At 56.8% G+C, this 27,429-nt stretch overlaps 4 protein-coding genes and 1 long non-coding RNA gene across 9 annotated transcripts; 4 read left to right on the top strand and 1 right to left on the bottom strand.

Annotated features, from left to right (window-relative positions):
• Window positions 1-935: 935 nt before the first annotated feature.
• FAM3A (FAM3 metabolism regulating signaling molecule A) lies at window positions 936-9,419 on the top strand. 2 transcript variants are annotated; one of them, XM_072956825.1, is made up of 10 exons: window positions 936-1,354; window positions 1,457-1,526; window positions 2,993-3,106; window positions 3,713-3,736; window positions 6,014-6,137; window positions 6,273-6,331; window positions 6,685-6,735; window positions 6,950-7,034; window positions 7,111-7,237; window positions 8,063-9,419. In XM_072956825.1, the coding sequence occupies exons 2-10, from the start codon at window positions 1,514-1,516 to the stop codon at window positions 8,156-8,158; spliced, it is 693 nt and encodes a 230-aa protein (XP_072812926.1). In that variant the 5' UTR covers window positions 936-1,354; window positions 1,457-1,513; the 3' UTR covers window positions 8,159-9,419. The 2 variants fall into 2 exon arrangements, with proteins under 2 accessions (XP_072812926.1, XP_031531300.1); XM_031675440.2 differs by lacking the exons at window positions 936-1,354; window positions 1,457-1,526 and having other exon boundaries at window positions 2,995-3,106; window positions 5,959-6,137.
• LOC116279343 (uncharacterized) lies at window positions 8,844-12,392 on the bottom strand. 2 transcript variants are annotated; one of them, XR_012067641.1, is made up of 3 exons: window positions 12,277-12,392; window positions 10,395-10,579; window positions 8,844-8,975 (listed from the first exon to the last, which is right to left on the bottom strand). It is a non-coding gene; the product is annotated as an uncharacterized lncRNA (long non-coding RNA). The 2 variants fall into 2 exon arrangements; XR_012067642.1 differs by having other exon boundaries at window positions 10,395-10,582; window positions 12,277-12,365.
• A 146-nt stretch (window positions 12,393-12,538) lies between these two features.
• SLC10A3 (solute carrier family 10 member 3) lies at window positions 12,539-16,435 on the top strand. 2 transcript variants are annotated; one of them, XM_015252430.3, is made up of 2 exons: window positions 12,539-12,921; window positions 14,629-16,435. In XM_015252430.3, the coding sequence occupies exon 2, from the start codon at window positions 14,764-14,766 to the stop codon at window positions 16,195-16,197; it is 1,434 nt and encodes a 477-aa protein (XP_015107916.1). In that variant the 5' UTR covers window positions 12,539-12,921; window positions 14,629-14,763; the 3' UTR covers window positions 16,198-16,435. The 2 variants fall into 2 exon arrangements, with proteins under 2 accessions (XP_015107916.1, XP_072812925.1); XM_072956824.1 differs by lacking the exon at window positions 12,539-12,921 and adding an exon at window positions 12,929-13,063.
• Window positions 16,436-16,963: 528 nt separating this feature from the next.
• UBL4A (ubiquitin like 4A) lies at window positions 16,964-19,856 on the top strand. Of its 2 annotated transcripts, XM_031675437.2 has the most exons (5): window positions 16,964-17,157; window positions 17,317-17,422; window positions 17,637-17,851; window positions 17,964-18,070; window positions 19,692-19,856. In XM_031675437.2, exons 1-5 carry the CDS (start codon window positions 17,110-17,112, stop codon window positions 19,801-19,803), a joined length of 588 nt encoding a protein of 195 aa, XP_031531297.1. In that variant the 5' UTR covers window positions 16,964-17,109; the 3' UTR covers window positions 19,804-19,856. The 2 variants fall into 2 exon arrangements, with proteins under 2 accessions (XP_031531297.1, XP_031531298.1); XM_031675438.2 differs by lacking the exon at window positions 19,692-19,856 and having other exon boundaries at window positions 16,970-17,157; window positions 17,964-18,149.
• Window positions 19,857-24,357: 4,501 nt separating this feature from the next.
• On the top strand, window positions 24,358-25,692 carry LAGE3 (L antigen family member 3). The gene is made up of 3 exons (XM_015252170.3): window positions 24,358-24,675; window positions 24,992-25,120; window positions 25,371-25,692. The coding sequence occupies exons 1-3, from the start codon at window positions 24,455-24,457 to the stop codon at window positions 25,483-25,485; spliced, it is 465 nt and encodes a 154-aa protein (XP_015107656.2). The 5' UTR covers window positions 24,358-24,454; the 3' UTR covers window positions 25,486-25,692.
• The last annotated feature ends 1,737 nt before the right edge of the window (window positions 25,693-27,429 follow it).

Genomic DNA, 27,429 nt, shown 5'->3' with positions numbered 1-27,429 from the left:
AGAGTTTGCTGCCCACAAATACCTGAGAGTTTGGCAAATGGTCAGCATCACCCCTGATCCTTCACTCCATGACAGATTCCAAACACTAACCCCAGGCCAGGGTCCTGAAACTTAGCGCCTTGATCTTGGTGGGGAAAATGAGGGAGCGTTGTGTCTGCCAGTGTAGGAACTACTACTGAATGCTGACCAGAGCGCTGTCACTGCCTGGCCCTGTCAGCCTTGTCTGTATTTGGGGCTCTTTCCTCAGGAAGGCTCCCCCTAAGCGGGGTCTTTGGGTCAGAGGGCGTGGCTGTTTGTGTGATCGTCAGGGCGCCCAGCTGCTGCCCTCCAGAAGGCTGGGTGCAGCTGATAGGGGTGGCCCCAGCTCTCCCAGGGCTGTGGGGGATCAGGGCGCATTGGGTAGGGTCGGGGGCGCCTTCCTGAGGGAGGCTAGAGGAGCCGGCAGGAACTTCCCGTAAGTGGGTGTTGAGCTTTATCCAAAGCTTTTTCTGCATCTATTGAGATGCTCGTATGGTTTTATTCTTTCCACGGGGCGGGGGGGGGTGGTGGAGACGCCCTTCCCATCGCCAGAGGCGGGAGCCTGCTTCCCCCTGGGAAACGCCGCACCGGAGGAGCGCACGGAAGGCTGGCCGGCCACATTCTGTTGTCTTCCCTCTTCTGTGCCCCCAGCTTTCTGAAAGGCACACGTGTTAACTTTGAAACAATTTCTAGTTACGCCCCCAGATCCATCCGCCCGTTCCTAGGCTTCAGAAACCCGACGGCAGAGCGCGAGCATGGCCCGAGCCCTCGGAGCCTGGGAAGGCGGGGATCTCCCACCGCAAAGGGGAGGCCTCTGGGGCGGGGCCGAGTGGGGCTCCGCCCACCCTGCCGCCTGCCAGCTCAGCCTCAGCGGGCGCACGCCAGGGCGGGGCCGGGGGCGGGGCCGACTCGGCCGCTCCCACTCGGTGGCCGGGCTGCTGTGCCCCAGCAGATGGATGGCGGGGGTGGCGCCTGCGGGCTGTGCTCCCGCCCCGGGCCGCCATTGCCGGGCCTCTCGGGCCGCGCTGCGCAGCTCCCTCGCTCCACCACGCCGAGCAAAGCGGGGCGGCTGGTTTGACAGGACGGCCCCCGAAGGAGCTCGCGTCTCCCCACGGTCAGGCAACTCTCCGGCCGGCCCAGCCCTCGTCGCCGGTCCCCAGGCCGGAAGGGGCGACCTGAGCTCTGGGCCTCCCACCAGAGGGGCCCGCCTCCGGCAGAACCACTTCCACTTCCCAGCCCCAAAGGCTCCGGTGGGCACGATCCTGAGCCGACAGGTTCCCGAGGCCCCTCCTGTACCGGCAAAGCTTCTCTCCGCGTTCCCGAGGAGCCTGGCCAGGTAGTTGGACGAACAAGTCGGTGCACCAATCACGCCCGGCCGGCAGCGGGGGCCCAGCACAGGCTCATCACCCAAACCTGCTCTTCTGCTTTGTTACCCCAGAGTGCACGGTCCCCACACAGTGCACCTGCCGGCGGCCCCAATCCAGCAGAAGCGGACATGAGGTTGGCAGGTGGGTGGCTTCCACAGTGAACGGGAGGGAGTTGGAAAGGAGACCCGGCCGGACGTCCAGGTGTCCGGAACTCTGTCTGGAAGGGCAGGGGTGGACCACTGGGTTTGGTTTTAGAAATGGAGGACTCCTCAGAAAGACTCATTCTATGACCTTGAGCAGATCCTTTCACCTCTGAGGACTTAAGCTTCCCAAGGTGTGAGATGAGGATTACAATAGTCGATTTCTCCCAACTGGGATTACTGGCTGCCGTTTCCAAAATGAGTTGTGGTGGAGAGACTCCAGGGAGCATGGCAGCAGTGGTCTTGGAGATGGAGCTGACTAAAGTGACCCTGGGGTTGGATATGAACCCAGTGCCAGCCATGCTGTCACCTGGACAACTAAGAGCTCAGGGCTGGGGCAGGCAAATAGAGTCACTGGTCTGTGGAGGTTAATTCAAGCCAGGCAGCAGATAAGCAAAGGTGTAAAGACAGTGAAAGGAGGAGAGTGGAGACAGAGAGAACAGCCTGGGACAGAAGCCTGGGAAAGTCCAGCTTTCCAGGGGAGCGTGGAGGAGGGGCATCTAAGCAAGAAGCATCGAGGAGTGTCCAGATGGGGTTCGTGTGTGCCGTCCTGAACGCTAGCAGGACACTGGAGAAGGGTTTCAGCAAGAGGGCCCGCGCAGCCGACCAAGAGGACAAGGAAGATGAGGGCCAACAGGGAACCCAGGACACTGACACCAAGAAGGTCACAGGCGGTCTTGGCCACAAGCTGTCCTGGGGGGTGTGACGGAGGCAAGGCCAGACTGGAGTAAGTTGGGGGAAGGTGGGTAAGTCTACTGCGAGAGGCAGCGTTGATGACTTGGGAGGGGCCTCCATGGAAGAGAAAGGGAGGAGAGACAGGTCAGTGGCTGGCTAGGTATGCGATTCAGAAGGAGGCCTTCCCTTCTGCATTTTCACGGGACAGAAGATGCTGAAAACGGGAAAGAGTAGACAAGATGATCGCTATTATAAGAAACCTGAGCAGGGGGATGGGGGAAGGGCTCAGAGTTCCAGCTCACAGCAGGTGAAGGGAGGACTGACTGATTTTCAAAAGGAGTAGGAACCTCCTTCTCCATCATAACGGGAGGAAAAGAGGACAAGATGGGGGGGGCACAAAATCCTGGTAGCCTCAGAGGCAGGAAGCTAGGGGCCTTCTTGAGCCGTCTTGAACAGTGAATGCTGGAAGGCCCCTCCACACCGGCCTTCACACCTGCCATGGAGACCCAAGCTGAGAGCCTTGCAGGTGGAACGCAGTTTCCTCCTTCCACCTGCCAGGAGCTCCAGGCCCCCTCTCACACCTGGAAATGGCTACAGGTCCCCACCTTTGTGGTCTCCAGTCACTCCATCCCAAGGGGACGGGTTGAGCCATCAGGAGAGGCTGTAGGGTCATTTGGGAGCTCCCTGGCATCTGAGGCGGCCTGGCCCGTGTCTGTCTTGCCCTGCCTCCAGGCCCGCTCCGCATCGTGGCCCTGGTCATCGCTGTGGGCCTCACCTGGATCGTCGTCAGCATCCTCCTGGGTGGGCCTGGCAGTGGCTTTCCTCGCATCCAGCAACTCTTCGCCAGTGAGTGTGGGACTCCCCCCTGCCCCGATACCAGGCCCGCCAGGGCGGCCACCTGGGCCTGCAGGCTGAGGCTCGGGGTGGGGGTTGGGGGGCCTGGGTTTTCCACACCATCCGGCAGGCCACCTCCATCTGCCCTCAGCCTGTCTCCTGGCACCCAGCACAGCCTTCCCCCTGCCACCCAGTTGCTTTGGCTCCAAACACCAATCCCTACTAATTAGAATCCTTTGCTCAGGTGGAATCAGTGGGACCTGAGTGAGGCGCGGCGGGGCTTCTCCTGAACACTGGGCATGACACTCCCTGGTTGCCCCTGCGGAATTTCCACTGGGTTTTCAGACGGGGAGGGGACTCCATGCCTTGTTACTGGTGATGCGTCATCTAAGTACTTTCTACAATTCCAATTTACCCTTTTCCCGGAGCAGAGAGCTTTGCATCTGAACATCATTTAGACTTGAGCAGGAACAAACGTGCCAAGGTCAGCCTGGCTTAGACCCTGGCCCCTGAGCCTGACTGACCCTCCACCTTGACTTCATGGCATAGGGCCAGGCTGCCCTGCTGCGGGCCCTGGGGAGCCTCCACGCTAACAGACACAACTCTCTGTCCCCACAGGCCCAGAGAACTCGGTGACTGCAGGTAAGGTTCCTGTCACCTCCCCACTCTTCCCTTGTACCTGCCCCTCTTACTACTTTTGTGACACCCCTGACTGTCCCCAGTCCTCCAGGGCTTCTATTCTCCATTCATCCCTCCTCAAATGTGCCATCACAGCCCACTGGAGCTGCATGCATGCTGTGAACCTAGAAAACAAGTTACCTGCTTCCAGAATGCACTGGTGGGATAGGCACAGGACAGGCATTCCCATCCCAAAAGGGAGGAGATGGAAGGAGTTACAGGGGTCATCAGTGCCGAGCAAGTCCAAAACCCAGCAGGGCAAATGTCATTAGGTTTCAAAGCATGAGAAGAATCCCTGGGCCTGCGGGGTGCAGGGGGAGGGGGCTCTGGAATGGAGGGGACGATCCTGCCCACCCCCCTGGGCCTGTGCCAACTCTGGCCTCTGTAGCCACTGATCTGCCTTTGGAATCATCCTTCCTCCTTCCATCCTTTCTCTGTCTCTTTCAGTCCAGGCTGGCAGTGTTCCTACTGGTATAAAATTCTCAAAAACCTTGTTGATCTCCTGTGCAGTTTATAAGGGTCTAAGCTGTAAGACACAAGGGTCCTCCAGATCTTTCCTAGATAACCTCATCTCTCTGCTCCCACTTCTGCTGACATGCCTCAGCCCTTTACAGACTGTCGTCCAACCTGGGTGTTCTCTCCAGAGCATGCTTTCTTGTTTCCTGAAATAAGATAAGGCTGAGAATTTTCCAGATCTTCACATTCTGGTTCCTTTATGCTTAACAATTCCTGTCTCAATTTCTCTCTCTTCCCTCACATGTCACTGTGAGCAGCAAGGAGAAACCAAACTATACCCTCAACATTTGGCTTGAAAATTTCCTCCGGTAAATATCCCAGTTCAGCATTTACAAGTCCCACCTTCACAAAACACAAGAACACAATTCGGCCAAGTTCTCTGCCACTTTATGACAAGGACTGCCTTTCCTCCAGTGTCAATAACATGGTCCTCATTTCTGTCTGAGAGCTTCCCAGAACTTCAGGATTCACATTTCTAGAGCCATTTCAGTCACGATGGTGTATGTTTTCCCAGATGATACAAACTTTCTGTACTGCTCCTCTCTCTTCATGAGCCCTCACCAGAATCACCTCCAATGTCCATATTTCTACCAACAGTCTCTTCAGGGCCTTTTCTAATATGCACATGGAAATCTACAGCCCCTACCCATTACCCAGTTCCAAGGCCATGTCTACATTTTTAGGGATTTGTTACAGCAGCTCCCTGCTTCCCAATATCAAAATCTGTGTCAATGTCCTGGGGCGGCCATAACAAAATACCACAAACTGGGTGGCTTAAACAACAGAAATGTATTCTCTCACAGTTCCAGAAGCTCCAAGTCCGAAATCTAGATATGGAAGGCTGCACTCCCTCTGAAGTCTCCAGGGGAGGACCCTTCCTGCCTCTCCCAGCTTCTGGGAGGTGCTCCAGGCTGGTGGCCACATCTCTCCAGCCTCTGCCTCCATCTTCACATGGAGTTCTCCTCTGTGTCTGTCTCCTCCTCTATCTCTTTTGTGTGTGTGTCATTTAAAAAAATGTTCTATTTATTATCGTATTATTTAATTATTTTATTGGGGGGGTGAGGTAATCAGGTTTACTTATTTTTAGAGGAGGTGCTGGGGATTGAACCCAGGACCTCATGCATGCTAAGCACGTGCTCTACCACTTGAGCTATAACCTCCCCCCTCCTTCTGTCTCTTATAAGGACACTGGTCATTAGATTTAGGGCCTACCCTATTCCAGGATGAGCTCATCTTAACAAATTATATCTTCAAGGACTCTTATTTCCAAATAGGGTCACTTCTGAGGTACTGGGAGTTAGGATTTCAGCACATTGTTTGTGGGGACACAATTCATCCCATCACAGAGACCATTCTCACCGCCCTCCCACCTCTGCCTGAGGGGATCCCGTGCTCTCCAGGGCTCCTGCACTGCCCTCGTTGCCTGCACTCTGCTTCTGGCAGGGCCATAGCCCTGGCCAGCCCTCCTGCCTCCTTACTCTTCTCCCACCAATGGCAGCAAAGCCTCCCTGGGGTCCCTATCACCTTGCCCTTGGCCAGCCCCAGTGGGATGCAGCATGTCCATGAAAGTGTCCGGGCCTTGGCCTGAGCCACATCCCTTCCACTGACCAGTGCCTGCTCTGTGCTCTCTCGTTCCTCCCTATGGGCTGGTCGTGACCTCCCCCTCTCAGATCTCAGGTTCCCCCAGGGCCAGACCCATGGGTCACCCCTGCTGTCCCCACCCAGAGCCGCGGGCCAGGAGGTACAAATGTGGCCTGCCTCAGCCGTGTCCCGAGGAGCACCTAGCCTTCCGCATGGTCAGCGGGGCTGCCAACGTCATTGGACCCAAGATCTGTCTGGAGGACAAGATGTGAGCTCCTTGGGGTAGATGGGGGGGGCAGGGTGGGAGGGGAGCGGTTACCAGAAGCTGGGTCTGCAAGGCCCCAGGGCCGTTCCAGGGAAGGCAGAGCAGACATGCCACTTGAAGTTTCTGTCCCCCCACTAGGCTCATGAGCAGCGTCAAGGACAATGTGGGCCGTGGACTGAACATCGCCCTGGTGAACGGTGAGCTCCCCGTGATGTGAGGTCAGACTTTGGACAAGAAAGCAAAGCCGGGCCGTGACCTGCCGCCCTCCTCCAGGGTTCCCAGGAGGCTTGGGAAGAGGTCTGTTCGAGTTGAAGGCTCCGCAGAAGTGACCCAGTGAACAAAAGCATGTGACCTGGAGGGTCACAGCTGTCTGAACAAGGGACATGGTGGACACGAATGGGGGGGGCGTTTGAAAAGCTTCCAGATGGGCTGCACCCAGTGACCCCTGCTGTGTCCTGAGCCTGGTCTGGGGGTGTCAGGGTGGTTGGGTGGAATCAGAGTCGCTCTGGCGGCTCACCCAGCTGCACCCCATCTCTCCATCTCAACCCAGGGGTGAGTGGAGAGCTCATCGAGGCCCGGGCCTTCGACATGTGGGCGGGAGGTGAGTCTCCAGCCTTCTTGGGTTCAGAAAAGGTGGGAGGAGGGACCCTGGCTTCTTATACCACTTTGTCCTATGCTCACCTGGAGACCCTTGCTGGGATGTGTCCCTGGCCCAATCCCTACTTTGGTGTCCTCATCTGGAGAGCAGGGGCTGGTGGGGGAGGGTTGCTCAGTGGTGCCTGATGCATCATGTCCCATGGTACCTGTGCCCCCAGATGTCAACGATCTGCTGAAGTTTATTCGGCCACTGCATGAAGGCACTCTGGTATTTGTGGCTTCCTACGATGACCCAGCCACCAAGTAAGTGATTGCCAAGGACGGCCTCAGCCTGGCCCTTCTTCGGTGATGGCTCACATCTCTTCCTTCTGTGCGGCAGGATGAATGAAGAGACCAGGAAGCTTTTCAGTGATCTGGGCAGCAAGAATGTCAAGGATCTGGCCTTCCGGGACAGCTGGGTGTTTGTAGGGGCCAAGGGTGTGCAGAACAAGAGCCCCTTCGAGCAGGTACCTGGGGAAAGCCTGGCCCCTCTGCTTCCCGGCCCAGGGTGGTCTGCCCGCCCCTTCTGTCTGCATTCTCTGAGCCCCCTTTCTGTTCCTGCCTCAGCCTTCCCTGAATTCCACCAGCACCCCCAGGGACAGCCCTGGCCCCCTCGCTGTCTGTACAGGAAGGACAGTAACTTTCATCTTTCCTGTCCTGTGTGGATTTCACCATAAAGAATCTTTGAATGGCAAAGCTTTTGCACTGGCAAGACTCACAGCTAAGGAACCCTCCTCCTGTACATCTTCAAGATGCTCAGGCCCATGCCATCTCCCGACACCCAGGACCCCAGTTCACACTGCACAGCCACCTCCCTGGCTGCCCTCTGGCCAGCTGTTCCCCATGCACCATCCTCACCTTTGGGAGGTTCCCAGCCCAGTGAAAGGGATGGTGCCTCCAAGTCCTGCTCCCCACAGCAGGCCAAGGCAAACAGGCCAATCCAGTGGTTTCTGGAAGGCTCTGACTGCAAAAAGAGCAGCTCAGTCCCCAGAGAAGAGACACCCCTCTGGCCTTGCTCTCCCTGCGGGCTGGGCGAGGGCAGGGACACACACGCTCCCTCCCTACCATCTCGGTGCGTGCCAGGCCCATAAGTTCAAAGAAGTTGACGCCCCCCCCCCCCCCGCCACTAGTGAAGCTATTGGCATTTTGAGATGAGAAAGTTGAGACGCTGGGACAGACAGAGCGCCCTGAGAGCACGCCTGATTGCCAGCAGCACAAGGGGACTGGAAGCTCTGTCTGTCTGCCGCGCCCAAGGGCTAAGACGGTGACTTCCTGCTCCCGCCAACCCACAGCACGTGAGGAACAGCAAGCACAACAATAAGTATGAAGGCTGGCCCGAGGCGCTGGAGATGGAGGGCTGCATCCCAAGGAGGACCACGGCCAGCTAGGCGGCCAAGCTCACAGACGGGACTAGGGAGGCTGCATGCTCCCAGCCTGGTCCCCGGGGCCAGCCAGGAACGTTCTCTTGCCCCAGCACATCGGGGTTCTGAGGCAGCAACCTGTGACCAGACCGTGAGCAGTGGTGTGGGCTGCATGGCCAGCCCTGTGGCACTTTGTCAGGAGACCCCAGGTACCTGTCTCCTTTTCCTGCAGTTGCTCCCCTGCTCATCCCCAACCCAGTTCCCAGGCACCTGCAGCCCCAAGTCTGGTGGCAGCTGCCCAGCCACTTGGGGCATCTTCCAGAACCTCTTCAGCCCAGAGTGGGTCACTGCTCTGTGACCTAATGTGATTCGTTCTGGTGAGCCACACCTGGTGGCTGCTTGGGGAACCTGGCTGCCTCCAGCCTCACTCTCTGTGGGAAGGGGTGGCTGCCTTGGAGCCAAGCCAGCAGGGTGGTGAGTTGGCAAGCCTGATCACGGTCCCTGGCACAGCAGGTGGCAGCTCCTGCGGTTTGTCAGAGGGCCCACCTTCTAGGTGACCTTTTAATAAATCAGTGGCCCCAAAAGAATGAAGTGCATTAAGTGGGGAGTCGGGGGGGGGTCCTTGGGGGAGGGAAACGTCCCAGAGGCTCAGCTGGCCTCCCCCTACCCCTATAGCAGGCAGCCTTTGTCTCCAGGGTTCCTGCCACTGACAGGCCCCACTGTGGCCGAGATGTGATTCAGGTGGTGAGTTGAGAGGCTCCCCAGCTGGTATCCGAGTCACCAAGGGAAAGACGGTTCTGCCCTTTGCAGGAAAGTTGCTGACTCCCTCAGACACAGCACCGGCCTGCAGGGACAGGGATGGGGTTTAAAACCAATCCAGGTGCCTTCTTCTGATTCCCAGCCTCCCTCCAGAGCTAGCAGATCTCCTCATAGCACTCCACTTCAGATGCCTTTGAAATCCGGTCTACAAAAGGCCAAGTCACGTGGGCTCTTTCACATTTCTCGCAGATTATAGTAATATTTCCCCTCATTGGGTGTGAACCAGCAAGAAACTATATGGAGTTTTGCTGGAAAAGTACATGGGAGCACAGAAGTGGTCTGGGGTCAGAAACAGGAGTGAGAGGCCCAGGGATGCCCAGGAGGACAAGGGACAGGAAGGGGAGATGTGCGGAGGGCCTACATCACTCACCAGGGACTGGTGATCACAGCAGCTGAAACCCAGCCTGGCTCTGTGGCAGAAGCTTCATGTATGTTCATTTTTTAATAATAAACTTACTTTTTTAGAGCAGTTTTAGGCTCACATCAAAGTTAAGCAGAGAGTACACAGCTCCCACAGACCCAACCCTCACTGACACATCCTCACCCAAAGCCCAGGGTAGATATTAGGGTTCTCGTTTGGTGGTGTACAGTCTGTGGGTCTGACAAAGCAATGACGAGTACATTATAATGTCATACATGTATTCATTTTTTTCTACCTTTCATTATGGAAAATTTTCAATGTCCCCCAAAGTAGAGAGAATAGTCTAATGAATCTCAATGTACCCATCAGGGCTGCCATAGAGATGGACACATGTTTCATCTGCACGTGTTACCTGCACAGTCCTCACAGCAACCCCAGCAAACTGCCATCACCCTCGTTTAGAGAAGAGAAATGGCCCCTGGTGCGCAGAGGAAAGTTTCCCTGGAGCTGGGAGATTAGAAGCCTGATAAGTAAGGCCCCACAAGGTTAGTAGCTTGCCCCAAATGAAACTGGCCTCAGCCCTTGGCTGCAGGCTGCAAGGTGCGTGAGGTGCCTCTTTAAACAGCTGCTGTGACCACTGACCTGCCCCGGACATTCATCACCTGCGCCCTGGGCCTAGCAATACATCACATGCTGGCGGTTGTCAGAGCCACACAGATGGAAACAGCAGGCCAGCTGCGGCCCCCTCTTGGCCCAACACAGGCTAGGACTTGACACTGCTGTGCAGCACAGCCCACCCGACCTTCCAAAGCAGAGGCACATCTTTCTGGGTCCTGCAGTCCTCCCCTGCCAGGGTTTCTCCATATTTCCTTCCTTTTCTTCTTTTTTAAATTAATTTTTAAATTTATTTTTGCTTTTTTAAAAAATTAAGAAAAATTTTGTATTTTCTATTTGCTTCCTTTTCAAGCACATCGTCTTCCCCAGGTAGGGGAGCAATAGTAGACGTCCCAGTTCAGCAACTCCAGCAAAAAAGAGCCCCCAACTTCCCAGTAGTTCCAGCCCAAGTCCCAGGGACTAACTCACCTTGGTCCACATTAGATTATGCATTTATCCTTATCTCATTCTGTGTGGCTCTGATTGGCCACATCCAGGCCTGTGCCTGCCCCAGAGGTCAGCATTGGAGTCATAAACACGCAAACCGTGTGTCCCGAGAGTGGATGAGAGATGGTGGATGGTTCCTCCAAAGAAAACTAAGGTGCTGTGACCTGCTGCTGGGTATGAAAAAATACGTCATCGTGACATTTCCCAGTAAACACCAAAGGCATCCCATCCTTGTGCTCAGAGATGCCTTCCGTGCATGCTTATTTATCACAGAGTGTTCCTGGAGGCCCCTGCCTGGAGAGCAGGAGGTAGGCACACCTGTCAGCATCATCACTGTGACCCTGTTAATAATATGGTGGCAGGTCTCCCATCTGAAGTGCATTTCTGTAGTTTGGGCTGTCACTATCATTTGTTTCGTCTGTTCTCTCAGTCCAGATGACATCTCTTTTGGAACTGGATATCCTTGACTGGTTCCTAGACAGCCCTTCCGGCTTTTGGGGGTAAATTATTAATCCCCTAAACTAACTACAAACATTCTCTTGCCTTTGTTTTAGCCATGCCTTTTCCCTGCAGAGGCCTCTAAATTCCCTCATGTCAGACACCCCACCAGCCCACTCTGGCTTCTCAGAGGGCTGAAGGGAATGAGATAATGGGGAGCAGTCTTCTAATTACATTTGCTCTCCTTGACCTCTCACACCAATTCCTGTTCAGCTGGAATATAAAAATGCAGGTTTCCTCAAGGGAGAAGACATCTTTTAGGTTTTCCATCCTCCGCTCTTGGGGCTGACCCATCTTCCTTCTCCCTCTGGCCAGTTTTCCCCCATCCTCGGACAGCACCACCCCCACTGCTCTTTTCCAAACTTCCGTCTTCAACACAGCAGGTGCTAAGCTCCACCCTCATACCTGTGCCAGCCTGCTTCCATCAGGACCCCTCAACCCCATTAGAGAGGAACAGTATAAACTTTCCAGGACACCAAGTCCACACACACAAATGGCTTACACCTCACTGAGGATCAAGAACAGCCTACAGCTATGGCCTCTGAATGTTTTTGATAACTGACATAAACCCTCCTGAATGTGCACCCCCACCATATACGGCTGCTTACATACCATATGTGCCTAATAATATAAACTTTATAACACAAATACAATATTGCAATAAGTAAAATGTATTTAAATAAGTTTAAATTAATAGGCTTTAAATTATTACAATTTTTATTTGAATAATTAAATAAAAGTAAAGATGCTGTGGGTCTTTTGGAACATTCTCAATGATGTCTTGTGCCCCTCCTGGGGGCAAGTACCTGTAACTTTGGGCACCACTGGCCTCCATCACAGCCCTTGACAAGAGGCTCTTCCAGAGCAGTGAGAAGCGACTGACCCGCTGCCTGACCAACTGCAGTTGCCCAGCAGCCTTTGGGAACATGCAAATGCCCCTCAATTCTACACTTGCTTACTGACTTCCCATGTCCATGTTCTACACCCTCACCACCTTTCTGCCCTTCCTTACGCCATCTGTTTGCATTCCTTTTTCGTGAAGCCTCCGGACCTTGCTGGTGGCCCCAAACAGTTTTGAAAGGTGGATAAGTCCACTAATATTACAGTGTGCAAATAGGCGCTCGGTCAATGCTTGAACGAAGTAAGCTGGAACCAGGCCAAGCAAGGGCTCTGGAGTCCGACTCGGTCGGGCTAGGCCCTCGAGCCACAAGGCTGGGCGCTCTGAGCAGGAACGAGGCCGAAACACTGACCCTGGGCTCCCACCACTAGCAGCAGTCCCCTGGCGTCCTAGCTCGGCTAACGGCTAAGCCTGTGTCCCGCTGCCCCCAGAGGTCGCAACGTGTCTGGGAATGACTGAGGTCCCTACCCGGAGCGGGCCCCCCTGGCGGCGACCACAGAAGACTCGGACCGGCGGCTCGGCAGCCACACGAGAACCTGCCAGATGGAAACCAACCCGAACCCGGAAAATTTCCTGGCCCGCCCGCGCACGCGCTCGTCGCTCCCATATACGTCACATCCGAATGGGACTGGCCCAAGCCGCAGGAGGTGAGCCAGCCGACGCTGGTGGGCGGAGCAGGTGCGAGGGGCGGGATCTCGCCGGGTTGGGGCGGGGCCCTGGCGGGCCTTGCTTACAGGCGTCTGCCGGCCCGCCAGGCGCTGGCGCCAGCCCCGAGCTTCTGGGCCGCGGAGGCAGGTGAGAGCCTCGGGCCAGGAAAGGCAGCCGGAAGGCGGCTTCTAGCCCCGGCTGGGCTCGGCGCTGGCCTGCTCGGGCGGCCGGGACCCCGGGGAAGGGCCGCCGCCGCGCGTTCGTGAGGCCTGGCGTAGCCGCCAGGCTTAGGAGTGGTCTGAGGGACCCCGGGACCCCGCGACCCCGGGACCGTCCTGGCCGGTCGCCGGCCTGCGGGTTTTGGGGCGGCAGCGCAAACCTGGCGGCGGCGCGCTCCTCGTTCTCCCTTCCCGATTCACGCCCGAGCTCTGATCGTGCCTGATCCGACAACTTCCGGACTCCCAGGTAAGGGAGGAGCCCCGGGTCAGCACTGCCAACTGACCTGACACCGCACACTCGGCCAGTGCGGAAAAAGAGGCCGGCCCGGTGTTCCTTCCCTTCCCTTGGGGTGCATCTGCTCAAACTTCCGGCACCTCAGGCAAAAATGGTGAGCATCTGGGCCAGACCCCTCACGCAGTGACTCAGTGACTCAAAGCCACCAGCAGTACTAGAAGGACAGGGTGGATGGCCCTTAGCCCCCTCTCCCTTCTGAACGGGTTCGCACCACCGCGGTGGTTTCAGTTCCGGGTGCCTTCGTCTTTTCCCTGCGACTCCCCTCCACTTTAGTTCTCTTACTCCCTCTGGTTTTCCCGCCTCCCTCTTCAGCGGTGGGACACAAGGCTGGATCATGGCATCCAGGGTAAGTGACCCGAACTCCAAACCAGGAGAGGCCATGGCATCCCAAGGGGGTGGAAGGGGACTTTCCCAGGATGAGCCTTTTGCTTACCGGGCCCTCCACCACCTCCTTGCCTCTGCTTCCCAGTCTCAGATGAGGGGTGGGGTCAGGGCCAAACACTGATAGGATCTAGAGAAGCAGGAGTCTCTTCCAGGACTGGGATAATGCAAGGCATGAGTCAATCAGTAGTGATGAAAACCCACTGTGTCCCCACCCTGGCTGCCCCAGTTCCTGCAGGTGATGTGACAATAGGGTGCTGGCTGCCTACATTGAGAAGTGGAAGGAGACAAACCTCCTCCTTTCCCCGTGAGGCACCCTGCCCCCCTAGAAACACTCATAGTCTCACTGGTAGTTCTAGGCTCTGGTAGGGGTGCATATGGGCATTGGGAAGGAGACCCTGGACTCTGAGCAGAGCCTCTCAGATGTGGCACAGCAGCTCTAGGAGCTCAAATTCTGGGACTCCTCCTTCTGCCAGAGGGGTGGGAGCTCTGACAGAAGGGGGAGAGTCCCCCCAGGGGACATGTGGCCATACCTGATCCCTTCTTGCTGCCCCTTCTGACAACTTCCCAGGGGAGAGGGGATCTGGTCCCTCCCAGAACCCCCATCTCACCACTATCAGCAGGTAGGGTGGGCCAGATAGCCACGAACGACATTACCATTCACAACTCCATGTTGGTGGACATCAGCCCCTGGCGCCTGGCCACCCACTGCCCACACCACTTTACCAGCTGCTCTCTGCCTGGCAGATGACACTCAAATGCCCCAACCTGCTCTCTGATGGCCTCTCAGACTTGACCCAAGCCAGTGTTTCCCATCAGCACGCTTTGCTCTCATCAGGCTTGTTTCCTTGTTATCCTGGGTCATCAAGGATTTCTTCCTGGTTGTGGTATTGCTGCAGCCCTGTGGTAGCTGCATCTCAGAGCTGGTGGGGAACAGGCTCGTGGTAACAGGATTGGGGGTGGCACTCCCAAATCCCTTGGTATCAGGACATCTCTGAATGGTCACCATGCTGGGCAACCCCAGGGAAACCAGCAGGTATCTATCCGCAGGCTGAACGAGAACTCCTATCTGTAGGTGGCCCCTCTGGGTGAGGGATGGTAAGCTGAGGCTGTGGTGATTGGGGAGGGGACAGCCAAATGGCACTCAAGAGCTAGCACTAGGCATTCCCTTTCCATCCCCAGGCTGAGTCTCCAAGCACTGGGCTTCCAGATCCCCATGCTCCTGGGCTCACAGCTGCAGGCCCTCACCAGCCACCTCTCTGTGTCCCTTCTCCTCAGGAAGAGCTCTGCCATCAAGAGAGGCAACACAGAGCCAGGCCCCGCCCATGGACCCTCCTCAGGACCACTCAACAGCACCAGCAGGGCTGCTCTCCTAAGCCGCAGGGGGCCTGGGCTCACCGTCCTGGAGGAGCCATGGTATTTAGGAGGGGCAGGGCCAGCTACCCACGGTGGCCTGGCCGGGGAAGGGGTGGTGGTTGCACAGGCCCCTTAGGTGTGCTCAGGGCCACCCTGCTGCTTGTCAGCCTGCTGTGGGAAGCCCGGGGAACAGCCAGTGCCAACCTCAGCACCGCTCTGGGCCACACCGTGCCCCTGCCCAGGGGCCGCTACTTGAGCATTGGGGATGGCTCCGTGATGGAGTTTGAGTTCCCGGAGGAGAGTGAGGGCATCATCGTAATTTCAAGCAAGTACCCAGGCCAGGGCCACGGGACCGGGCCTGGCCCCATGCTGAGGGTCACCTCCCTGGACACAGAGGTGCTGAGCATCAGAAATGTGAGTGCCATAACCTGGGGCAGTGGGGGCAGCTTCGTGGTGAGCATCCACTCAGGGCTGCCTGGGCTAGCCCCACTCCACATCCAGCTTGTGGACCCCCGGGAGGTCCCGCCCACCCTGATTGAGGAGCGGAGAGATTTCTGCATCAAGGTCTCACCTGCGGAAGACACCCCCGCCACCCTGGGCACTGACCTGGTCCACTTCTCAGAGAACCCGATACTCTACTTGCTCCTGCCTCTTATCTTTGTCAATAAGTGTTCATTTGGGTGTAAAGTGGAGCTGGAGGTTCTGAAGGGGCTCCTGCAGAGCCCACAGCCCATGCTGCTAGGCCTCCTGGGCCAGTTTCTGGTCATGCCCTTCTATGCTTTTCTGATGGCCAAGGTCTTCATGCTGCCCAATGCCCTGGCTCTGGGCCTCATCATCACTTGCTCGTCGCCTGGCGGCGGGGGGAGCTACCTCTTCAGCCTCCTCCTCGGAGGGGATGTCACCCTGGCCATTTCCATGACTTTCATCTCAACGGTGGCCGCGACTGGTTTCCTGCCACTGTCCTCAGCCATCTACAGCCGCCTGCTCAGCATCCACGAAACACTCCACGTGCCCATTTCCAAGATCCTGGGGACCCTGCTGTTCATCGCCATCCCCATAGCAGCAGGCGTGGTGATCAAGTCCAAGCTCCCCAAATTCTCCCAGCTGCTGCTACAGGTCATCAAGCCCTTCAGCTTCGTGCTGCTCCTGGGCGGCCTCTTCCTGGCCTACCGCATGGGGGTCTTCATCCTGGCGGGCATCAGGCTGCCCATTGTGCTGGTGGGCCTCACGGTGCCCCTGGTTGGCCTCCTGGTGGGCTACTGCCTAGCCACATGCCTGAAGCTGCCAGTGGCCCAGCGGCGGACAGTCAGCATTGAGGTAGGGGTGCAGAACAGCCTGCTGGCCTTGGCCATGCTGCAGCTATCCCTCCGCCGCCTTCAAGCCGACTACGCCTCCCAGGCCCCCTTCATTGTGGCACTGAGTGGTACCTCGGAGATGCTGGCCTTAGTTATTGGCCACTTCATCTACAGCAGTGTCTGCGCACTCCCCTGAGGCCCCCGGGTCAAGCTTTCGCCAGCCCCAGCCCCCAGCCTCTGCTCACTGTCCCCACAGTTCTTGTGTACCAAAGGCCTTTAGTTCTCATGCACTATGCACTCAGAAAAATCCAGGCTTATTTTTTTTTTACCGGTTTTTTATTCTCCAGCTTTCAGTGCCAAAGAGGCCATGCTGAGTTACGTAGGTGGGCACTGCCCAGAAAATATATTTCAATAAAAGAGAGAAGCAAGCTTGAGTCCCTTCCAGTCTTTGCCCTTTGAGGCAGGCGGGTGGGGGAAGGAAGGGTGTGGGTGGGCCAGGGTGGAGGACTTGCTTGGGTGACACGGTGACCCCTGCGCAGACTTCCTCTCGCAGCCCTCCTTCCCCTCTCTAAGAGCTGGGCCTCTGCTCTAGAATGAACGGTGGGCTGGTAAGAGCAGAGGCCTGGCTCCCCTGCCCGCTCCCAAGCTGAGCTGCTTTTCTGCAGGTCGACCAGAAAGGAGGCGGTAGGAAGCCCGCGGGCAGTGGGACAAGCTTCGCAGGGCTGGGCCATCTGTGGACTCCCTGGAGTCACAGACTCAGACAGGGAATCGGCGTCGGCGCTGACCTGCTCCGCCAGCACCCAGGCCCGCCCTCTTCGCGAGTCCCAGCTCCCAGCGTCTGGTTCCTCCGCCCCATCCGGGAGGGCTTCCCGGCACCGCCGCCGCGGGGAGCTGCAGCCGGGACGGACCCCTCGCGTCCGCGAGGCGCGCGGCCGAGGGCACTCCTCGGGGGCAGGGGGAAGGGGCGGGGCGGGGCGGCGGCGCCGGGCGCGCCCCTCTAGCGGCTTCCGGCGGCGGCGGGCGGTTCCGGCGCGCGCCCGGGGCGGCGGCGCGCGGCGGGGGGCGGTTAGGGTGCGCGCCGGCCGGAGTGGACGCCGCCGTGGCCGCCATGCAGCTGACGGTGAAGGCGCTCCAGGGCCGCGAGTGCAGCCTGCAGGTAGCGTCGCCAGGCCCCCGCCTCCGGGCCGGCTCGCATAGTCGGGCCCCGGGCGCCCGGCCGGGCCAAGGGCGGGGACGGGGCGGGCCGCGCCAGGGAGGCCGGGAGAGCTGCCCCCTGCCGGCTCAACCTCTGCCTCCCCCTCCTCGGCCTGGCCAGGTGTCGGAGGACGAGCTGGTGTCCACGCTGAAACATCTAGTGTCCGAGAAGCTGAACGTCCCCGTGCGCCAGCAGCGGCTGCTGTTCAAGGGCAAGGCCCTGGCAGGTAACTGGGGAGAGGAGACGCCCGGGGAGCCACGTAGGAAGTCAGGGACGGGGCGTCCAGGCCGAGCCTGGGCAGCAGTGTAGTGGATGGGGCTCTGGCCACTTGACCCCCGGGGAGCCGGCATCCTCAGCCAGATGCTGCAGCGCTCGGCCTGGGCTCCTGGAGGTCATTCCCACCGCTGTGGGCCACAACGCCGTCAATCTCCCTTGGGCAGATGGGAAAAGACTCTCCGATTACAGCATTGGGCCCAATTCCAAGCTCAACCTAGTGGTCAAACCTCTGGAGAAGGTGTTACTGGAAGAAAGCACCGCCCGGAGACTGGCCGAGGCCCCGCCCCCAACCCCGGCCGCCTGGCAGCTCATCTCCAAAGTCTTGGCCCGCCACTTCAGTGCTGCAGATGCCAGCAGAGTCCTGGACCAACTACAGAGGGTGAGAAGGGTGGCCCGGGACTAACACTTCCGGCCCAGCTGCTCTTGGCCCCTGCCTCTCACCGTGGACCCCCTACTCACACCCCTAAATCCTTCTGGCCTTCTCTCCTCAGGATTATGAGAGGTCCCTGAGCCGCCTGACACTGGATGACATCGAACGCTTGGCTGGCCGCTTTCTACACCCCGAAGTGACAGCAGCTATGGAGAAGGGGTTCTCCAAGTAGGATTCTCGGAGTGTGGGGAGGAGCCTGGCCAGGCCACAAGCTGCATGTAGCATTAAATGTGTTCTCATGTTGCAATTTGGCTCATAATAATAATAGCTGGTGGGTACCCTGGTACCCGGACCCAGCTCTTGTTAGGTGCCAGGCACCGCTCAAATCACTTGACCTGGGTTTGCGCCCACACTTTGCACAAAAGGTGAGACAGCCGAGGCCCCTAGCGGTGAAGTGGGGGAGCCAGAATCTAAGTGCAGCCAGCTTCTAGAAGTGCCTCAGGGGGAGCAGGAGTAAGGGGCTGTTTGGAAGGGTTCTGAGGGATGGGCATGGCTTTTCCCATTTAGCCCACTGAGAAGAAACCCTCCCTTGAGCACTACTTTTCCAGGCCTGAAAGGGGAAGCAACTGGCCCCTGCTGCCCCTCCTGTCACCTGACCTCTGGCAGGTCCAGCATGGGCAGGAGGCTAAGTGACAGCCAGCCACGGGGTCCCCTCAGCTACTGCAACCAGTGTGCACCCGACGAAGGAAAAGCAGGTGGGGGAGTCTGAGACGTCACCCAGCTCTGTGGTGTGGCCTTAGGCAAGTCCCTGTGCTGTGTTGATCCCCAGCCGTTGACTCTGCACAGTGAGGGCCACTCCTTAAACCTCAGTCAGTTTCCTTTATCCCTCCCCCCGGGGAAGGAGTCTGCAGCGATCCTCCCCCTTGTGTCCCATAAACACGCTAAGGCCAGAAGCTGAGCGATGGCCAAGCGTGGCCCAGAATTGGGGTGTCCTGGCCCTTAATGTCACAGCTTTTCTCTGGCCACTCCTGCTTATCTTCTCCTGGACACAGGCAGGTCTCGACCCTTAGGGGTGACACGTGACTGGCTCCAGGTTATTTCAGCAAGGCGGTGCCAGAGCTAGGCCTCCGCCAGGCACCCACACCCTGCGCTCCCCTACAGCTCGGAGATGGCCCTGCCTCCACTCATGTGTACAGGAACTTTCCCTGGCATGCCAGTCGCTGCCTGAGAGGGGACCAGGGGACCTCAGCGTGCCAGGGAAGGGGCAGGAACACGGGCTGGTGCCACTGGTCCTCTCACCCTGCCTGGCAGGTGGGCACTAGAGACCATCTAAGCACCTACTCCTTGGAAGAGGGTACCCAGGGTCGGTTGAGGCTTGAAGGAAGCTGTGCTCATGCCTGGGGCTCGTGGGGTAAACGCTGTGTCCCTGGACTGGGAAGATGGACCGAAGCCTGATGGGCAAAGGCTTTGAAGGGCAGATGGAAGCCCCTGGCCCCACCCGAGAGCTGGGAATGTCCAACCGCAGGGCCCCTTAGGAGCCTGTGGGCTCTGGCAGCTCACTCAATAGACCTACCTGCATGCACTCTCATTCATTTCCAGTCAGGAAACTTACATTGAAATTTTCAGTCCCGCTAAAGGTGAATGTGAGGCTTTGACTTTGACCTGAAAGGAACTGTATTAGCTGGGCTGCTTTTGGTTTCCAATCCTTGATTTAACCATAATGGCAATTGGTTTAAACAAGAAAGGAAACATGTCAGTTTACAAAACTGAGAAGTCCAGGGGTGTTGGCAGCAGATAAACAATTTCACCAAATACCCAGTTTCTTCCTACCTCCCTCTGCACTCTGCAGCGTCTGCTTCATCCCAGGCCTCCGCCTCAGGATCAGAAGATGGTTGCCTGCAGCCTCCACCAAATCCCTCGATCCCAGCCAGCAAGGAGCACCTTCACGCCCCATAGTGTAGCTTCTTTCTCAGATGCACCCAGCAAATAAATGCTGTCCTTTCACTGGTCAGAACCGGCAGTGCCTCCATCATTTGGCCGGGGCTGGGATGGGCTGTGGGAGGGAGAGGCAGATTCTCAACAAAAGCCAGGTCCTCAGGGAGGGCTGACTGGCCCAGTGCAGGGGAGTGACATGGACAGATATGCCTTTTGGACAGACCCTAGAGATAGATGGTTGAGTCCCTCGTGCCGGTGCCTCCTGACTTGGGAGTGACAAAGCCATCTGATGGCAGGGAGCCATCTGCTGAGCAGCTGGACACGGGGGTCAGGGACTCTGGACATGGAGTGGGGTCTTCAGAGTGTGTGGTAGGAACCTCACTGGCCAAACTGACTGTGAGCTAGGCCCACGCTGATTCAGCAGCCTTCTGTGAGGTTCAGGAGTTACCTGTGGACGTGACGTCCCAGAAGCTGTAAGGACAGATAAGATGGCTTCATGAAAAGAGAGGAGAGGGCTGGGCCTTAAGCAACTTTACCAGCTGCAGACACTGTAGAGGCCAAGGAGCATCCCCAGCACAAGGCGACAGGGAGAGCTTGTGTCAGAAGCCAAGAAGCCCCTCCAGGAGGGCGGGGATTGTCTAGTGCTGCCCAGAAGCAAAGTGAGGGCAGGACAGAGCCTCCCCTGGTGCTGGTGACAAGAAGGTCATTGGTAATGTGGGGCAAGAAGCTGCTATGAGGTGGGGAGGGGGAGAGGCCGTGGCAGTGACTGGGGACCCCTACTGCCAGAAGCTTGCCTGCTAAGGCAGGACAGGGATGGGCAGGCCAGGCCAGGGGACAGAAGACAGGAGAGGGGGAAATGCTGCAGGGTGAGAGATGTGAGGGCCTAGGCAGGAAGGGGCCCAGGAGGAAAGGAAACTGGGCACTCCTGTGAAGATGGAATGGGCACGGGATGACCCTGCCTTTGCCCTTGGATGCTGGGGGTGGCCCAGAGGCACCAGCAGGCCCCAGGTGCTGAGACCCTTCAACGGCGGCTGGAATGGTTCCCTCAGGCACTGCACTTCTTGAGCCCAGTGTCTGCCTCGGAGGTGGATGCCGACCCACCCATTACCTCCTGTCCCCTGGCCACTGTCTGTCCCTTGTGGAGGGGCCTCGAGACAGTTCCCCAGGGATATGGTGTGGCTTGCAGTGCCCACTGTAATCATAGTGCCACTGGGAGACAGCAAGATGAGTGAAGGGCCCAGCTCTCAGAAACGGTCTGGCACCTGGAACAAGATGCTTCTGCTGTCACTTCCCAGGGGCAGAGGGGGAGGGGTGGACTCCACCGAGAGCAGGGTTTCCTTTGGGGTGGGGATCGTTGAGTTGGAATTGCCTAGGTGACAGATGAGCTGTGCCCACAATTTACTGGCATCTTGCAGGTTTTGTATACAGCCTGGGTGAAACTGGGCCATACCAACTCCAGTAGGTCCCACAGGACCGATGCTCAGCCAGGCAGGGCCCCACCAGGAGCAGATGCGACAGCTGTGGCTAGCCTCAAGTATCTGGGCCTCGAAAAGCCTGCAGGAGAGGCAATAACCCCCAGCCCCCTCCAGGGTGCAGCCTGAATGGCCTCCCCTGTCCACACAGCCCTCTTGGAGTGACCAAGTGCCTCTGGAGTTCTTCATCTCTTGTCCTCTTCTGCCCTCACTTGCCTGCTTTTTCTCCCACTTCATTGCTCACGCCTTCTCCGGTTCCTTTGCTGGTTCTTCCCCACCATGCCCACCTCTTAGTGTTAGGGGCTCCAAGGCTTCCCTCAGACCCTTTCTGGCTTGACATCACTCCCGTAGGGCAGCTTGTCCCGCTTCATTTCACTTCTGGGCTTCACTCCTAGAAACTCTCTCAGGAGTCTTAGGCCACATCTTGGTGATGTGACTCTGAGACAGCTCCCGGCTGCCCTGCAGACACCTCATTTCCATCCTTTTATCACACATGTATTGAGCATCTGGAACAGATGCTGGCAGCAGCGGGACTGGAAGGTACAGTGCCTTCCCTCTCAGCACTCACATCCACACCAAGCAGCCCCTCAGCAACCACATTTCCCCTGGACAAATGGCAACAGCACGTGGCCAGGCTTTCAACGACAGGAAGTGGGAGGCCACCTTTGCCTTTCCCAACCTAGAATCCTCCATTTCTCCAAGGACCTCTGGTTCCTTTCAGTGGAGAACGGTGTTGAGAACCAAGGTCTGGTACGGGGTGCGTTCATTGCTACTGGGGTGTCGTTTCTAGACTCTTTCACTGGACAAAACTCGCAAACATTTTTTGAGTTCATACTGCAACCCCCAGTTCCAACCCAGCTTCACACTTCTTTGTCACCTTCCCTCATTCCACAGCCATGTTCCCCACAGCTCGATCTGTCGGTGTACTTACTCCCTTCCTCTACCGGAGAGAGTCTACCTTAAAGTGCACCCCAGACAGCTTCACAGTCATCTCAGCACTGTCACCACCACCAACAGACATACTGAGAGTAAAGCCAATGCTTTCTGTCCCTGGGATATACCCCGTGAAGGGAGCACAGAGGGCTGAGTTTAAAAGGTACCAGACTTATTTTCTCTCTGTGGTTCTGTTATCGATTGGACATGCAGTTAGGCTCATTGGCTTTTGTTTTTATTCAGTGTAAGCACTTGATTTTTTTCACTCTTTCAAATATACTTTTGAACATATAAATCATTTACATGGTTCAAAGTCAAAACTGCACAAAAAGATGTATTACAGGAAGTCCCATACCCGTGTCATTTTCATCAGTTTCCAGGTTCTCTGTCTGTCCTGAATCTTTTTTTTCCCCCCAATAAGTACGTGTGTCTGTGTGTGTCCTTTGCATTCTGATTTTTTTTTACACATAACAACACATCCTGGAAATCAATTCATTTTTCACTAGAGATTTTCATGGTTTTCTACTGCTGCTTAGGACTACTGTACCATAATGAATTTCACCAGCTCCCTGCTGCTGTGGGGCATGTGCCCTGTACCCAACAGTTTTCTATTACGAATTATGTTATAGTGAGTAACTTTGTGCATAGGTTGTTCCATATGTGTGAAGGAACCGCCTGCCTGTGGGAGTGCTAGGCCCAAGGCAGTGGTTGAGTCTTGTACTTAATACTGTTTCAGCTGGCAGGCAACACAGCACCTATTGCATAAACTGCACTGAAAAGGTACCATCAACAATGTAGACGTGAACAAAACAAAATTTTAATTTCAGATTATTAGAAATGCAGCAAACTGAAATGGGCAAATGTGATGAAGTGTGCCTGGGGATAGCGTGCTAGATTGGTGACCCCGAAGGCCTCTCAGAAGTGACACTGGAGCCAAGATCCTAATGACAAGAAGGAGACAGCCATGGGAAAGTCTGGGGACAGAGTCTTCCAAATAGAAGTAAGTGGAAAGGGCTGGGGGCGGGGCACCCTTGATCAGGAGCAGAGAGAAGGCCCCAGAGGCTGCACAGAATGAGGAAGCAGGCAGGTGGGGGTAGAGGGTGGAGGAGCTGGGAGCCAGGTCACACCCGGCTTCTATAAGCCACAACAGGGAGTTTGGATCTGATTCCAAGGGCCAAGGGAAAGTGTCTTAGGATTTTAAGCAGGGACACGGTGTGACATGACTTATGCTAGACATTCAGAACGGATTCTGCTGTGTGGAGGACAGGCTGCAGAGGAGCTGGCATAGAGGAAAACTAGTCAGAACGCTGTCAAAGGGTTCGGGGAGGTACGGGGGCTGCCCCTGGGAACTAGCAATGGAGAGGGAGGGACGTGGGCTGATTGAGGGCCTACTTTGAGGGGAGATCCAACAGGATTTGATGATCCAGTTCAGCGTCAAGTCCTTCCTTGTGATTACAAAGGAGGACAACAGAAAAGTAACAGGCCTATCAGCATCGGAAATTTCACGTCACTTTAAAACCTTATTTTGGATGAAAAATGCCACGTAAGGTCGCTCTCAAAACCTTGCCGGGAGACAGAAGAAAGAAGTTAAAATCACCCACGATGGCGTCACACAGAGAGAACGAGTAATTTTACACCCTGGCATGTTGTCCTGGGATTCCTATACACATCCGCAGTCACTCACTGAATTGGAATCCCAGCGATTTTCGTTTTGCATTCTGATGTTCCACATAGGACATTAGCCCTGTTCCCCTGCCACTACTTTAGTTCAGGCCCTGTCATTTCTCTCCTTGCCTCTGTGCGGGGGTCCCCGCCGGCGGGCTCGACGTCCACGCAAGCCACTCAATGTTCTTCCTAAAAAGCAAACCGGTCGGCCCGGCCGGTCGGCCCCTTTACCGCCTGCTTTGGTTTTTCCGCTCACACCTGCGACGGAGGCCGGGTGCAGAGCGGTAGCCCTCCGGGGCTATCCGACCCCACCCCCCTCCACAAGTCACTTCCACTTCCATGTGGAGTCACATGTCTCGGGGACGTTGGGAACGGACAGGGCGTGAACCGGGCCAGGCACCCGGCGGCCTCACACGTGGTCTGGCGGGGAAGGGGGTGGGGTCGGCAAGGGTGGAGGGGGCTGCGGAGGGACCGCTTGCGCAGGCGGGCGGGGCGGAGTCAGCGCGGGGGCGGGGCTTCACGGGGGAGCCGGGGTTCTCGGCCGCTGGCGGGCGCGGCGAGGCGACCGGCGTCCGGAGGGCGGAGTCGGAGGCGGAGCGCGGCAGCCATGCAGGCGGCGGGCGCGGACGCGGACGCGAGCGCGGGCGGCGCGGCGGGCGGCGCTGGAGCCCGGGACCGTCAGGATGGCCTGGGCAGCCCCGGAGGCGCAGGGGTAGCAGCCGCTGCAGCCGGCGGAGCTCCGCGTGTAGCGCCAGCACAGTCCACTTCGGGGCCGGGCGGAAACCCCATGTCCACGGCCGGAAGGCCGAGAAGCCGACTGCACGAATTGCATCCTGCCCGAGGGGGCAGCGGAGAACGGGCTGGGGGCTGCCTGCTGTGGGAGGTGGGACAGAGGACCAGATGAGTCAGGGGCAGCCAGGGAGCGAAGGGGAGAAGGGGGACTCGGGCTGCGGGGTACGGGCCAGGCATGGCGGGGGGGAGAAAAAATGAGAGCAGGGGGCACCGGGGTGGCTGGGGTGCATTAGAATGGGCCAGGAGTGGGATGGAAGCGGCCCCGAAGGGGCTGGGACTAGTCAGGGGGGGCCGGAGACAGGGCCCAGCGCACAGAAGCCACGTGGATGGTGCCTTAACCGAATCTCGCCAGCGCCCTAGGCGTGCCTTTCCCGTCCACCTTGGAGGCGGAGATCGCCCGTGGGTCCCTGGCCCCAGATGCCGAACCCCACCGAGGGGCGGTTCGGAAGGAGCTCGCAGTCAGCGGCAGCCTCCTGGCGGTGTAAGTTCTAGAAGGGGCTGATGGGGAGGGGCGGCAGGTGGCCGGGTCTGCCCGGAGGGGCGCTCGATTGGCAACGTGGGGCCACTCAAGGGTTGGGCCTAGGGAGGTGACCCGGTGCGCTGCACCCAGCTCCACCTGAGGGGCACTCTAAGGGAGATGGCAAAGGGCTCAGGGTCATAGACGAGCAGGGCGGGGACGGTGGGACTTGGCACCTCCCTCCAACTGGATTTTCTTTTTCCCTCCCTTTCAGCCGCTGGAGAGCTGAAGATTCCCGCCTCCTGCGAATTTCCATCGTCAACTTTCTGGACCAGCTAGCTCTGGTGATGCGGACCCTGCAGCGCTTTGGGCCCCCTGTTTCCCGCTAAGCCAGGGAGGGGGAAGGAGGTTAAGGTCAAACCTTGTGTCCCTTCCTAGACAGCGCATCCTTCCTAGGGGGGTGACCCCCACAGTAGTAGCCACTTCACTGTGGGGCCTCCTCTTTTGCCTGTACTGGCGCTTGGGCGCTCAGGGTCCCCTTGGTTGGTTTGGTGCTTAAATGCTTATTAACTACAGAAAATAACACTGAGCTATGATGCTGTGTCTGAATTCGTTTTCAACTGTGGCACCTCCAAATGTTCCTGCCTTTGTCCTCTGGTTGGAGGGGAGGTTCTGGGACCCAGATTTTCAAATAGCACAACGTAATTGAAGACAGTTTAAGATGTGGAAGAAGAGACGTCCTGTCACTCAGTATTAACTACTGTCACCATTTTGGAACATTTCCTTAGTTTTATAGTCGTATTTATATACCAAATGTATAACAGTAATATATATTTTGCAAGCTTAGCATTTTTCCTGATATTTTTCATCTAACGTGAACTTTTTTCCCTAACAATTCTTCGAAAGCATTATTGAAGGGATACGTAAAAGATAACATTATTGAGCATTTAAATCACTGTCAATTTTTGACATATTATAAGTAAAGATTCAGTGGAATTCTTGTGTATAAATCTTTGCATGAATGATTCTTAAGATAGGTTAAAAGAGGTAGAATTGGTTAAATGTTTACAGTTCTCAATCTGAAGTGAGGAATTGCTCTCCAGAAAATGTGCTGTCCCACCAGAATGCTGGTTGCCCACATCCTTGTCACCACTGCGTCTCCTCGGCAAAATTAAAAAAAAAAATTGGGGGCTGGGGGGGTAACTAGGTTTGTTTGTTTGTTTGTTTGTTTGTTTCTTAATGGAGGTACTGGGGATTGAACCCAGTACCTCGAGTATGCTAAGCAGGCACTCTACCACTGAGCAAAACCCTCCCAGCCTCGGCAAAATTTTTTAAAAACTTGGTTTGCTTGAGAAGAGGAAACAACCCGGAAACACCACAGTAGGAGCTTTGTGGCTCACTGGCCTGAGAGCAGGCCAGTGAAGAAAAAGTGCTGGGACCATGGTTTAAGCCTTTAGTTAGAAGGAGGTGGCTCCTGGGAAAAGATGTCATATCCTGCAGCCTTGCTAAACTCACTTATTCTAGTAGCTCTTTTGTAGCTGCCGTTGGGTGTTCCCCGTACGTGATCATGTCTTCTCGGAATGAAGGCAGTGTTACCTCTTCCTTTCCAATCTGGAGGCCGTTCAGCGATCAATTTCACTCCTAGTTAAGGGTTGGATTTTCCTGCTCTGTATCCCCTGGTAGTTTTTGATTCAGTGTCAGACACTGAGCCTTTGCCCTTGGGTGGTTGCTGGATGTCTTTGTATTCTTAGACATCCTTTTCGAGCTTTGTTCCGGGATGCTGGTAGACTACTGGGAACAGTCGGATCCTTGAGTCTTTCAAGGTCTGCTGCCTGGGACCAGAGCGGCTTTCAGTGGAGGAGCCATCTTTTGTCCACCCTTCTGAGCCCTGGCCCGATGCCTGTTGAATGGCGAGGTTTGCCCTTCTGGCCGGCGGGGACAGCTGCAAGTCCCTGTCTTGCTTGAGCGCTGGGCATAGTTACCTTTCATCCATTGGGGTGGCCCAGTCCCCGGCCTCACAGTTTCCTCAGGAGCCTGTGCTGCTCTGTGGTCTGTGTGTCCTCCCGTCGGACCCTCTGCCCGGGTGCAGGGCTCCCTCCTCTCCGGTCCTCCGCCCACCAGGCTGGCCCCAGACCCAGGGAGCCGGCTGGACTCCGTCTGGAAGGTCTCTGGGACAGTGAGCTGGGGCCAGTGCACGGCTTCCCTCTTCCTTTCTCGTCTCCCAGAGAGCCCTGACTGTCCTTCCCCACCCGACAGCCACCCTCCTCACAGCCTGTGTTTCATGTATTTTGCCTGGTTTTAGGGAGTTCTTTCAGGTTAAGTGGCAGGGCAGA

This window comes from Vicugna pacos, chromosome X (genome assembly GCF_048564905.1).
Source record: "Vicugna pacos chromosome X, VicPac4, whole genome shotgun sequence".
NCBI lineage: Eukaryota > Metazoa > Chordata > Mammalia > Artiodactyla > Camelidae > Vicugna > Vicugna pacos.
Note: the sequence above shows the minus strand (reverse complement) of the source record. Positions and strands in the feature narration are given on the sequence as shown.

Bases quoted from the DNA above. Each gene is read 5' to 3' on its own strand.
- FAM3A (XM_072956825.1), top strand. The intron at 3,107-3,712 runs GTGAGTGTGGGA...CTGTCCCCACAG, and splicing joins CATCCAGCAACTCTTCGCCA to GCCCAGAGAACTCGGTGACT. The intron at 6,332-6,684 runs GTGAGCTCCCCG...ATCTCAACCCAG, and splicing joins GAACATCGCCCTGGTGAACG to GGGTGAGTGGAGAGCTCATC.
- UBL4A (XM_031675437.2), top strand. From the start codon at position 17,110: ATGCAGCTGACGGTGAAGGCGCTCCAGGGCCGCGAGTGCAGCCTGCAG. The intron at 17,423-17,636 runs GTAACTGGGGAG...TCCCTTGGGCAG, and splicing joins CAAGGGCAAGGCCCTGGCAG to ATGGGAAAAGACTCTCCGAT. The intron at 17,852-17,963 runs GTGAGAAGGGTG...TTCTCTCCTCAG, and splicing joins TCCTGGACCAACTACAGAGG to GATTATGAGAGGTCCCTGAG.
- LAGE3 (XM_015252170.3), top strand. From the start codon at position 24,455: ATGCAGGCGGCGGGCGCGGACGCGGACGCGAGCGCGGGCGGCGCGGCG. The intron at 24,676-24,991 runs GCATCCTGCCCG...GAATCTCGCCAG, and splicing joins AGAAGCCGACTGCACGAATT to CGCCCTAGGCGTGCCTTTCC. The intron at 25,121-25,370 runs GTAAGTTCTAGA...CCTCCCTTTCAG, and splicing joins AGCGGCAGCCTCCTGGCGGT to CCGCTGGAGAGCTGAAGATT.